This window comes from Protobothrops mucrosquamatus, unplaced genomic scaffold, assembly GCF_001527695.2.
Source record: "Protobothrops mucrosquamatus isolate PMUCROS unplaced genomic scaffold, P.Mucros_1.0 scaffold205, whole genome shotgun sequence".
NCBI lineage: Eukaryota > Metazoa > Chordata > Lepidosauria > Squamata > Viperidae > Protobothrops > Protobothrops mucrosquamatus.
Window position 1 is genome coordinate 457,274 of NW_015386560.1, and position 12,454 is coordinate 469,727.

At 38.7% G+C, this 12,454-nt stretch overlaps 1 protein-coding gene across 1 annotated transcript; it reads right to left on the reverse strand.

The window, feature by feature from the left end:
* Positions 1 to 1,639: 1,639 nt before the first annotated feature.
* Positions 1,640 to 10,424, reverse strand: SPC24 (SPC24 component of NDC80 kinetochore complex). The gene is made up of 6 exons (XM_015813947.2): positions 10,375 to 10,424; positions 8,997 to 9,212; positions 7,376 to 7,520; positions 2,920 to 3,012; positions 2,111 to 2,187; positions 1,640 to 1,902 (listed from the first exon to the last, which is right to left on the reverse strand). The coding sequence occupies exons 2-6, from the start codon at positions 9,166 to 9,168 to the stop codon at positions 1,796 to 1,798; spliced, it is 594 nt and encodes a 197-aa protein (XP_015669433.1). The 5' UTR covers positions 9,169 to 9,212; positions 10,375 to 10,424; the 3' UTR covers positions 1,640 to 1,795.
* Between the last annotated feature and the right edge of the window lie 2,030 nt (positions 10,425 to 12,454).

The window sequence follows — 12,454 nt, forward strand, 5'->3', positions numbered from 1 at the left end:
CATAATCACCAAGTGAAAAATTTATGTCTGTAAATTTGTTAAAAAGAAAAAAATGAAATATCATATTGGCATAAGTATTCAGACCCTTCACTCAGTAATTGTTGAAGCACCTTTGGCAGCAATTAACAACCTTGAGTCTTTCTGGGTATGACGTGACAAGCTTTGCACATCTGGATTGGAGAATTTTCTGCCATTCCTTTCAAAGCCTCTCAAGCTCAATCAGGTTGGATGGCGACCGTTGGTGGACCAGCTATTTTCAGGTCCCTCCAGAGATGTTCAATAGGGTTCAAATCAGAGCTTTGGCTGGGCGACTCCAGGACATTCACAGAGTTGTCCCTAAACCACTCCTGAGTTGTCTTGGCTGTGTGCTTAGGGTTGTTGTCATGTTGGAAAGTGAACCTTCGGCCCAGTCTGAGATCCTGAGTGCTGTGGAACAGGTTTTAATTGAGGATATTCCTGTACTTTGCTCCATTCAGCTTTCCCTCAACCCTGACCAGTCTTCCAGTCCCTGCTGCAGAAAAACAACACCCACCCATCCTTGGCGTGATGCTGCTACCACGTTTCACTGTTGGGATAATATTGGGCAGGTGATGAGCCTGGTTTCCTCCAGACATAACGTTTAGAATTGAGGCCATCTTGGTTTCATCAGACTAGAGAATCTTGTTCCTCACAGTCTGAGAATCCTTGAGATGCTTTTTTGCAAACTCCAAGTGGGCTTGCATGTGTTTTTCACCGAGGAGAGGCTTCTGTCTAGCCACTCTGCCATAAAGCCCAGATCAGTGGAGGGCTGCAGTATGGTTGTCCTTCTCCACATAGGATCTCTGGAGCTCAGTCAGAGTGACCGTTGGGTTCTCTTACTAAGGCCCTTCTCCCCCAATTGCTCAGTTTGACGGGGCAACCAGCTCTTGGAAGAGTCCTGGTTGTGCCAAACTTCTTCCATTTGAGAATTATGGAGGCCACTATGCTTTTAGGAAACTTTAGTGCAGCAGACATTTTATTATAGCCTTCCCCAGATCTGTGCCTTGCAATAATCCTGTCTCTGAGCTCTACAGGCAGTTCTCATGGCTTTTGCTCTGCTACACTATGCATTGTTAGCTGTGAGGCCTTCTAGAGAGAGGTGTGTCTTTCCAAATCATGTCCAATCAATTTAATTTACCACAGGTGGATTCCAATAAAGGTGTAGAAAGATGTCAGCAACCATCAAGAGAAATGGAAGGCACTGGAGCTAAATTTCAAGTCTTATTGCAAAAGGTCTGAATACTTATGCCAATGTGATATTTCAGTTTTTTCTTTTTAATAAATGTACAGACATTTCTAAAATTCTGTTTCCACTTTGTCATTATGGGGCACTGAGTGTAGATTGAGAAAGATGAGTGTATAATCAGGCTGCGGCATAACAAAATTGACAAAAATGAAGGGGGTCTGAATACTTTCTGAATGCGCACTGTAAGTGAACACTGATCACTACAACTTGAAAACTCAGGTGGACCTTTGCCTATGCTGCTTTTCTATTATCCCACAAGGAAGGGCTTACCCAGATGGCTACCTGCATTTTTCCCCTTACCTATGGGTGGTACATCCTCTTAGGAAACTGGTTTTAAAGCTCTACTCACACGAATAAAACACTTTTTGTGATTAATATTAATGTTTATTTTGCTTCAGTCTGCATTTATTCCATTAACACTCTCCAGAATACTGTTCTGCCAAAAGATATAACACAGAATGATCCACTGAAATATATTTTGCTCCTAGGAATGTCTATTATATTATCTACTGTTTGCCAAAAGCCGCCTGTTCACCATGATGTATTCACCAGATTCCAGAGGTAATCACTGATAAAGCAAGGAGAATGTTGGCTACTGTCCAGGTTGATAGATTGAGCAATATCTGGTCCATAATGGGCTGAGAACAAAGAAAAAAGTTAAGGAAAAAATTACCTGCGTTTCTTCCTTGGCCCAACACCCAGTTCCATGGAAGGGAAAATATCAAGCTCGAAATCCACTCTCTTTCTCCCTCAAACTATCTAAATGGTGGGATGTCTTGCTTCCCTGGAATGCTCTCCCTCCCTCCCTCCCTCCCTCCCTGGAATCCAGACATTGCAGAAGGATACTTCCTTTGATCAGGGGTGGTTCACAAGAATAGTCCCAGTCAATCTGGCAGATCTGATAATAAAGATGTACAAGATACCTGGCAGACATAACAAAACATGAGTTACTTGTTCTGGTGCAGATCCTATCATTACAATTGCTAAAATATGCTCATAGGCTATGATTCACAGGCCTCATGTCAAATGAATCTGGAAAATGCAAAACAAAGGAAAGCTGGATGTGTAGTGATTTCCTGGAGTGCTTTTGTTTTTTGTTCAAAGCAGGTTTTCTCAAAATAGTCAATATTGATCCCCAAAGGGAGTAGCAGTAGTCATTAAAGTAGTTTATATTATCTTCATATAATAAATGTTTGAAGTCTGAGGAATAATCTGAGGTTTCATGAAGGGGTTGTTGAACTGAGGAGTTTGGGGACCCTGATTAAAAACCTACTTCTTTTTCCCATTGTCCCATTTAAAAAAAACAACAACATGCAAGTGTTCCAAGTATCCTGCATGCAATAACTAGTTACAAGTATCCACAAATGTATATTTTTACTCAAGTTCATAACTTCAAAGCAAGATTGTCAAACTACCTCATGTATCCCCTTGACAAATCAAAAGGAAATTTTGAGGGGTGGGGGGTGGGAATGATATACATTAATGTAGCCTTTTTATGGTTTCATCACCATTTTAATAATTTAGAATGTTTATATGGATGTCCAACTCAAACAACTTGCATAAAGGAAATGGATAACCAAGATAGAAGCCAAGTAGCCTAGTCTTGTAATTCACCTTTTGAAAATGAAAAAGATTAGAGGTAAGATTTTACTCACGTAGCTGACATAGTTCTGTCAGTTTCTTCTGTTGCTTTCTGCTGCTGCTGCCTGCTTTCTTCTCTCAAAGTCTCCAGCTGTTTTCTCAATTCAGTATATTGTGTGAGTGAAGGAATTCAAGTCTCCAAACTAACAGAGCTCTTAACAATAATACTCCATTAATAATAGTTTCCATATTGTGGGAAATGGTGCTATAATACCTCAAGCATATTCCAAAATAAGTGCCTGGAAATCTTTCTAGCCTTGGTGTTTAAGCACCAAGGTACACTTCTGCACCAACTAATCCATTGGTTGTCCGGTTTTCTTCTGCAACAGAATCAAATCTGAGCAAAAGAGTTAAGTGAACTATCCCAATAAACAAATACAAACTGTCTCAGCCTTTTTGAAGAGGCTATACACAGAATTGTTTATTGGTTCACTTTTATTTTCAAAATCCAAATTAAAGCAAAATCTAATCAGTTTATAGAATGACCTGTCATTGTTTTCTTGCCCTGAGTAAACTTTATAAATGGCAGGTGTGGTTGGAATCCTGCTCAGAGAACTAATTTTAACAAGCCAAAGAAGACTCTTACACAACATAGCGTGCATTGGATAAAAAAATATAGAATGTGCCCTAAAGGACAGTTGCTTGCAACAAACAGGAAAGACCTTAAAATATGTTACGCTACAAAAGAAGATTCTACCATCCAGCTTATTTTTTTCTTCTTTCACATCCTAAAACCTCAAGTCTCTCCTCTAATACTTCCCAATATACCAACTTACTTTTGTCAAAATATCTGTGTGATAGAAGAAAAACTCTACAGCTCCTTTGGGATTTTTTGTGGGATGGGTGGGGGGAAATGAGTTGCTCCTTTTTAAACCCTTTGTCAGAACCCTGTCCTTCTATGGGCATGGGGTTTCTTGTTCTTTTCAGGTTCTGCCATTCTCCTGGGGGCGGGGTAGTTTGGGGCTGCTGATGTGCGTTTCCTCTTGCTCTGTTCCTTCCTCTATCCTCTGATGTTTCTTCATTGGGATGAGAATGGAATGTGCCTAACAGCCTTGGAAGCGGCGCCTTATTGTCCTGTTCCCACAGCATTTTCACACCTGCGGATTGGCCTGTTTTACTACTGATTCTTTTGACCCATTGATTGGTGTGGGAAACCCTCAGATCCTGCCTTCTATTCCTGCCGTCAACATCTCCCAATAAAAGTTTCTTTTTGGGATGTTTCAAGAGTTCTGCTTTCTTGGGAGGACTGATTGAGGCAGGTGCTTACACCTTTTGCTATTTTCCCCTTTCGCAATGCCCCTATTAAACTACAACATAATTGAGCATTCTGTCTTCCTATCCCTTTTTTTCACCTTTAATTGTCCTACAACAGAGAGAGAAATTATAGGTAACACACAGGGAAAAATATGTTCCAGAGACTATGTTTGTCTTGGCTATGTGAAACATATCACCCTAGTCAATTTTATAATAAAGGCATCAGATCCTGCTTCCTGTTGGGCACAGAAATTTCCATTATTTTCAAAACTCCATAGATAATGGTCTATCACCTAGTTATGAAGTGCCTGGATTCCGCAAATTGTCCAGCTCTGATTAATGGAGAGGCACTTGTTTATGATAGCACATACACATCAGATTACCTTTTATCAACAAGAGTTAGGTTAGGTGGCTAAAGGGCCAAAAGCAATTAGAACAACTTCAGGCAATCCTTGCTTAATTATGGTAATCGGACCAGCCATTCCATCACTAAGTGCTTTTAAAGTGACATCATGAGACACCGACTTATGATGGCTCTTCCAGCACTTTTAGATGCTAAGTGAATTCTACACAGTTGTTAAGCATGAAATCCTGTGGTTGCCATTTGTGACCTCCTGCCTGACTCCCCATTTTACTTTATAGGAAGTAGCAGGGAAGCTTATGTTATAAAGATTATAAAGTGCTAGTTATAACCGTTAAAGCCCTGCATTGCATAGGTCCAGATTACTAAATGAACCATCTTGTCCCGTTAAGACAAGCTCACTCTACACATGCCAGCAGAGGAGGTCTGCCGAGGACCCCATCGGTCAAGGAGTACCTCACTGGAGATGGTTGATGGACTAACTTGCTGACCCCACCTCCATCCTGCACTTCCTGCTTCTGCTCCACTCATCTTTTTAACTTCATATTACTGTACTTCCACTGTTTATTTTTGTTTCGTTCCTTTACTATTGTTATTTTTACAGTTTTATCGTATTTTTTTACGTTTTATTGTAAGCCACCCAGAGTAGCCCTACAGGAAAATGGGCACCAAATTTAACAAATCTATATAAATAAAAATGTAAATGTTCGTTTGTTCAAAATCTTAAATCATTGAAAGTTCTTCACCGATTGCTTTGAAATTTTGACACAACGTTGCATTCGAATACGCGCGTGTTTTTATATACCTACTATTATATAGATGTCACACCTGTGACAGGTAAAAACATGCTTTTTTGAAAAACAGCGCCATCTGTTGGACGTAAAAGCAATTTTACATAAACAAAAACATATTACAAATGTGCGCTTTCTCTTTTCTTTCTTTTCCATTTAACCAGACTGAGCCACAGCAGCGCGTGGCCGGGTACAGCTAGTAAATAATAAATAAATGGCAATCACATGACTGTAGGATGCTGAGACAATTGTAAATACAAGTTAGTCACCAAGTGCCCAAATTGTAATGAGATTACTGCAGGAACACTATGATAATCAGAATTTTGAGGATCAGTTGTAAATCCCACCCATTCACCTCCATTGTAACTCTGAATGGTCATTGAAAGACTGCTTTTAAGCAAGAACTACCTGTACTTCTGATTTCAACATCTTGAGAGCTATGCCAATTCTACCATGAAGCATAATAGGACACAATTTCTGTCAAGCCAACAAGACCTTTTTAGGTGGCTCTGATGCTGGACTTCCTGTTCATGACATCAGAAATACTGAAGAAAAAAATGACCTTTAATCCCAAGGTAGGACAGTTCAACCAGTCTTTGAATTCTGGTCACAAGTTGTTCTCAACGACAGAGGTAAAGGTTTATAGCTAAGAAACTCAACATGCTGTTTTACATATATTACATCACTTTTTCCTGCATACAAGACAGTGGTTGATTTAGGACAAACTTGCTGCTTTCTCTAGGAATTAATAGTGTAAAAGCAGTTTGGACAGAGAGAGCTCCTTTTTAGTTTGTTTTTGCCTGTGCTTATTAGCACTTATTTCTTTCTCTGCCAGTACTTATACAATTTTACTTGCTATTATATCGGCTTCTGACTAACAGAGTAACTAATAGAGATTAAATCATATAAAACCAGAAAACTAAAATCATAAGACTGATTTACTTTGGCCATGTTATGCATGCAAATTCACTGGGAAGGCAATGATGCTAGGAACGGTTAGTGGACAAAGAAGAAAGGGCAAGCAAAGAACATGCTGCCTTGATAACATCAAATCTGATACAAAATTGAACATAACAATTGAAAGAAATTGTTTGCAGGGTAGCATGGAGAGCATTTGCCTGTAAAGTTGCCAAGAGTTGGACACAATTAAAAGGTTAAAACAAACAAACATATTGGCTTCTAGTGTATTATGTTTGGTATTCTAAATTTCGCTGATGTTTGCCAAAGTACATTGACTTTGGGGTTCAACACAAATCTAAGGCTCAAAACACTCAACCTATTGGATGCTAGTTGAACACTAAGAAGAAATCCAATTTTCCCTTATGGATGTTCTCAAACCACTTTGGACTTGAGCCAATATTTTACTGTATTATGTATGGCAGTGATGGCGAACCTTTTAGAGACCGAGTGCCCAAACTGCAACCCAAAACCCACTTATGCATCGTTGGGTGCCGGGTGGGTGTGGCCCACATGGTGGGCGTGGCTGCGGTGGTAACGGCAGACTGGGTGGGACTAAAAAGTTCAATCAATCAATTCCAACTTTGCAAGATCTTTTTTTTTTCCGCGAGAAGTTGAAATTGACTGATTAATTGAACCTTTTTTTTTGTACACGGCGGTGGAGATCTAAAGCGAAAAGGTTTATGAAACCCAGCTGAAGGCCCAGGACTGGGGTGAAGGCGTGCGTGCCCACAGAGAGGGCTCTGAGTGCCGCTTCTGGCACCCGTGCCATAGGTTCACCACCACTGATATATGGCTTAGAAAGGATTTAACATTTAGAATAAAGATATGCAAAATATACCATCCTACAATTTTTTCTCTGACCACATCAGTGCAGCTGTTCTGGAGATAAGACTGGTAATTTTCCAGAAATCAATTCTCTCAGCCAAAAGCGGATTGTTCTGTTCCAGATATGAGCTTCCAATTAGGAGAATAAGCTTCTAGAAAATCACCCAACTTGACAGGTACAGTCCAGAGAAGGAATTAATTGTTAGGTTTCAGACCTACCTAGTCTGGAGGGAGGGAGATCATCTTAACTCCTCACCAGAAGCCAACATGAAAGGATATTTAGTATTGATCCTCAATTTTTCATCCTTTTCATTTGTCTGAAGGAGTTCTTGTTCAATTTTCTGCAGCTTTTGGATGCTCGCCTTGAACTCCTCTTCCTTGTCAGAAAGTCTCTGTGCCACTTTCTCCTCAGTAATCATGAGGTCTATAGTGAAAGCAGAATACAGTATATCTCCAGTTAAAATATAGCTGGTTAGCAAAACTGAATGTCAGCATTAGTTTTCTTTCTCGTCATCTATTAAAATACTCAACAAATTTCTACAAATGCCCTCATCAGTCTGGGCTTTATTTTAAGTTTTCTTTAATTTGATGATCTCCAAACATACTAAGATTTCTCATAATCCTTGCTATCATAGCAACAATTCATTAATTTGACAACCCTAGTTTGGGGAAAATAATCCATAAATATGCAACAAAGATGTGCAGTATGAACCATGCACAAATCATTCCTTTTAAAGAATAGTTGGTTTCAAATGATATAGCCAAGCTAAAATATGCCAGTTTGATTTATGTGACAAAATGGATCTAATGTATTTGTTTACAATGGAGATTAAAATACAGATTTCCAGTTTGAGAGAATAGTAGAAAAAACAAAGTGGAGAATTTCTTTGATGGCAATGCTGCAGTGATAATAAGGGCAATGAAAAATGAAAAGGACATGAGAAATGAATGACCATTATTTGATGGTTATTCATTATTCATTGGTTATTCAGCTGCATAATCATTGTTATATTAGGAGGGTCCCTGGTGCTTCCTATAGACACCAATGGCTGCCTTCTTTGCTCTTTTATTATATGGAAATCAGTAGCAGTTCAGAATGGGAAGGACAGGCATTGGAAAACCAGTCAGATAATAGATGCGGAGAGCTGCAGAAATGGTAATGGTGGAATCATGGAGAATTATCTTTTTTTTTAATAAATCAGGGCAACATACATCAGTTTTGCACTACTTGCTCCATATCTGTCAGGGATATTCCTACAGGTTTTGCTAAATTGAAACAGGGAACAATCAAAACTTTCTGACTTTTTCCCTACCAAACTGCGACCATTTCAAAACAGTAGAATTTCCAAAACTACAATTTAATTTATTTTTGAAACAACATATTTTCTCCACTGGGTACATAGCCGTAATCCAAATTCAATGGGCTACAGTAAAGAACTGGAATACTAAAGAAAGGTACTTATCATATGAGGACCTCTAGATCAATTTAGTCTTTGAGTTTAGCAATGTGAGAATGAGTAAACTGTGGCCCTAGAATCACACTTGTCTTTTGGCTTGTTTTTAATCTTCTACTATGCTCAGTTTTCAACTCTTTGATTTGAATTCTTAGTAAACTTTTAAAAAAAAAGAGGTAAATCTTTTTAATCTAGAAATGTATAATTCAAATATGTTATATTTGAATTATATATATGACTGCTTATATATATCAAAGTAGGACTGTTCTGTTTTCAATATACGAGACCAAATGTTGCAAATCACAATTTATTTTAAAACAATAAATTCTAAGCGGGATTTCTCTCTCTGTGTGTGTAGTGGTTAAGTTTAAATTTTCCTCCTTAAATAACAAATGTACCAACAAAATCTTGACTGCAAGGTTAAGTCAGGAAAAGACAAAAAGTACCTTTGATCAGCTGTTTTGTGGTCTTCTGAGTATTCAAAAGTTTGTCAATCATTCGCTCCTGTTGGGACAGATTGTGCTTCAGCATCTCCACTGCCTTGCCTTCTGTCATCAGTTTGAGCAGCTCCCTTCTCACTTTTTCCATATCTCCAATTCGTTCATTGACAGCAGCCATTGCAAGTGCCAAGCTAAGAGGAGAATCCTGATGTCTGAGGGAAACTTAGGAAGGCATATGGTTCTTTAATGAAGGAAATGTGAATCCCCACCAAGTTTTCACCTAAAGCCCGGTATAGATACAGGGACCCATAAGCCCTTTATTACAAAAGACAATCCTTTATTTCAGAAAGTTGCCCATTAGAGTTAAGTTAATCATATATTTTCTTGGTTTTGCTCTTGATTTTTCTTTTGTAAAACAATGTTATAAACACATTTTTATTATCCTCTCTCAGGTTTGTCCCTTTTTTCAGGTCCACATTTTATCTTTTCCAAGAAAATATGCTCACTGTAAGTTTAGGATAGTATAAAGTTAAAATGCTAAATAGCTTTTCTGTATCCTCCATCTTCACTCATGAAAACTCACTGGGTGACTTTGGCCTTCCATTCTCTCTACCTACCTACCTACCTACCTACCTACCTCAAAAGATTGCTGTGATCAATAAATGGAGAATAGAATGCTACGTACATCTTTTCCTCTTTGGCACAAAAGATGGGATATATGGGTAGTCCTTGACTTACAACCTTTCGTTTAGTGACTGTTCAGTTACAACAGCACTGAAAAAAGTGACTTATAACCATTTTTTCACTTATTGACCACTACAGCATCCCCTTGGTCATGTGATCAAAATTCAGACACTTAGCAACTAGGATATATTTATGACAGTTGCAGTGTCCCAGGTCATGTGATCTCCTTTTTTGACCTTTTGACAAAGTCAATGGGGAAGCCAGATTCACTTAATCACCATGTTACTAACTTAACAATTGCAGTGATTCACTTAACAACTGTCTTGCTTAGGAACAGAAATGTTGGGCTCAATTGTGGTCGTTAAGTAGAGGACTACCTGTAAAGGGTAGCAGGGCTGTGAATTCTGAAGAAAAAGTGGGATATATGAACCAAACAAACAAAACAAATAAGTTAAAAAGGGCTTCTTATATACAAAACAAAGTATGATGTAACTACAATAGCACCGGATATGGGAAAGGCCCAGCAAGCAAGCTCCTTATTGACATGCACTTCCAATACAGTGCTAAAGCTGAATTTTGGGCAATTAATACAAGCTCCGAGCGTCGGTTTCCCTCTCCCGGACTTCGAACACGTGTAGGTGAGAATCCATATCGTGCAACCACCCACTCTCGCCACTCGTGCAAGCCGTTCACGTCTTACCCAATGCCACCGATCCAGACGAATCCAATCCTGGCGCCCTTAAATCTATTAGGAATACGCCGCTCCTATTGGTCGTCGCCAAGACCCGCAGGGGTCTGATTGGTCACCTGCATCATGTGACCCCAAAACTGGACGTGTTCAAAAGTTCTTTTCCGCCTGCGCAAACCGCCACTGTATTGCAGGCTTTTCCGAGTTTCCAAGAAGTAGGAAAGTTAGAGTTGCGCACTGCTGCGATTTTTTTCGACGCTCCCATTTGAACGGCGAGCGGATTTTCTCACGATAGCTTCTGATGTGAAGACGTAGTTGATCTTCAGTAGAGACTTGGACAGTCTTAATCTTGAAAACAAGCAAAATCTTTAGCGATTTTCATTTTTTTCGCCGAATTGTGTCCATTTCATACTTCTGCCGCCTAACAGTATCATTCACGCATGTGCTTCTTTTCCCCTCCCATTTTGTTTGTGCGCATGCGCCTACTTAGTCTCATTTTCCCCATTCAGCAAATGGGTCGTTTTGAAAGAGGAAAGGTGTGCTCTGACCTTCAACAGACGACAGAGGGCGCTACTTCGCCTGACGGATCTGCTGTCTAAAAGCTTGAAACGGCACTTAAAAGGAAAGGCAGTTTTGCATAAATTTTGTATATCCGCGGGTATGTGTATAGATGCTAAATTAGAAATAATATATACGATGGCGTATCATGAATGCTAAAAAGTGCTAGGTAATTCTAGCTGTTTGAATGGGCAGTTCTTCAAGAGGGCACCTTTAAACTGAAAGTTATTTTCATGGTCACTTTATTTATATAGTGCTTTTATCTTATCTACAGTAGCAACAGTTAATAGGCAAGTATATTTATTTAGTAACAGAATTATTTGCTGATCGTTTTGGAGCCAAGTATAAAACTATATTATAGTTTCCTCTCATACACATATGAGACTGTAATCCTATTAACTATCTTATGAATTATTAAATAAAAATCTTTTTAATTACCTATGGAGATTCTTAGTCATACACGTCAAGAATGCTCCCAAAGTGTTTTTTTCCAAAAGGCAACTGGACTTTTTTGGTTTTTCCTTTGAAAACATTTTGCTTCTCATCCAAGAAGCTTCAGAAGTGAAGAAGCTTCTTGGGTGAGAAGCGAAATGTTTTCAAAAGGAAAAGCAAGAAAGTTCAGTTGCCTTTTGGAAAAAGCACCTCTAGTTCAGTCTGAGCCAAGGTGTAAAAACTCTATCTGAAGGAGTGTCCATTAGGTTCATGTAGTTCCTATTATTTGAATCCCATATATTTTTTTTGTTTGACCACCTAATTTTTTTATATTTAGCCAGACCTGACAATATAAATGGGGTTATGTGTACTGTACAATGTTTGAAATCATCTCATACAGACTGATGTTGCATAATGCTCCTAAACTGCTCAACTGAAGATTTAGCAGCTGCATTTGGACATCAGCACATGTGGTTAGTGTTAATGTTGAATTGCCTTTTCGGGGGCATGTTTTTGACTCCAACCAGCTCAATTAACTAGTTATTCAATGCACCTGCAAAGTCAGAAAAATTGATAGCTAGATTAAGCACATTTGGGCTAAGGCAGCCATAGTGAAGCCCAGATTTCTCTCCTTAAAAAGTAGCTACTGCTTTTTCTATTTCAACAATCATGTTGACCAATTGGATCTCTGAAGATTGCTCCTGCTCCCCTCATGTTCTCAGATTTAACCTTGATAATATTCACAAACAGATCCTACTCTAACCCAGTGATAAATCCATCTATTTATTCTCTGAAAAGACTATGGACAAGTAACATCATTCACACATAGGAGTTATTCTCCCATGTATTTTCCAAAGTAATTTATTTATTTATTTATTTATTTATTTATCAAATTTATACCTTGCCCTTCTCCTAACGGACTCAGGGCGGCTTACAGCCAGTTAAAACAGATAACTAATACAATAATACTAATTTTAAAATATGATTAAAATGAAATATTCATTATTGGCCGTTTCTTTTTAAAATTATTTTAAAAACCAAATTAAAATACCCCTTAGGCCAGTCCGGCTAGCTGAAATAGCCATGTCTTGAGGGCGCGGCG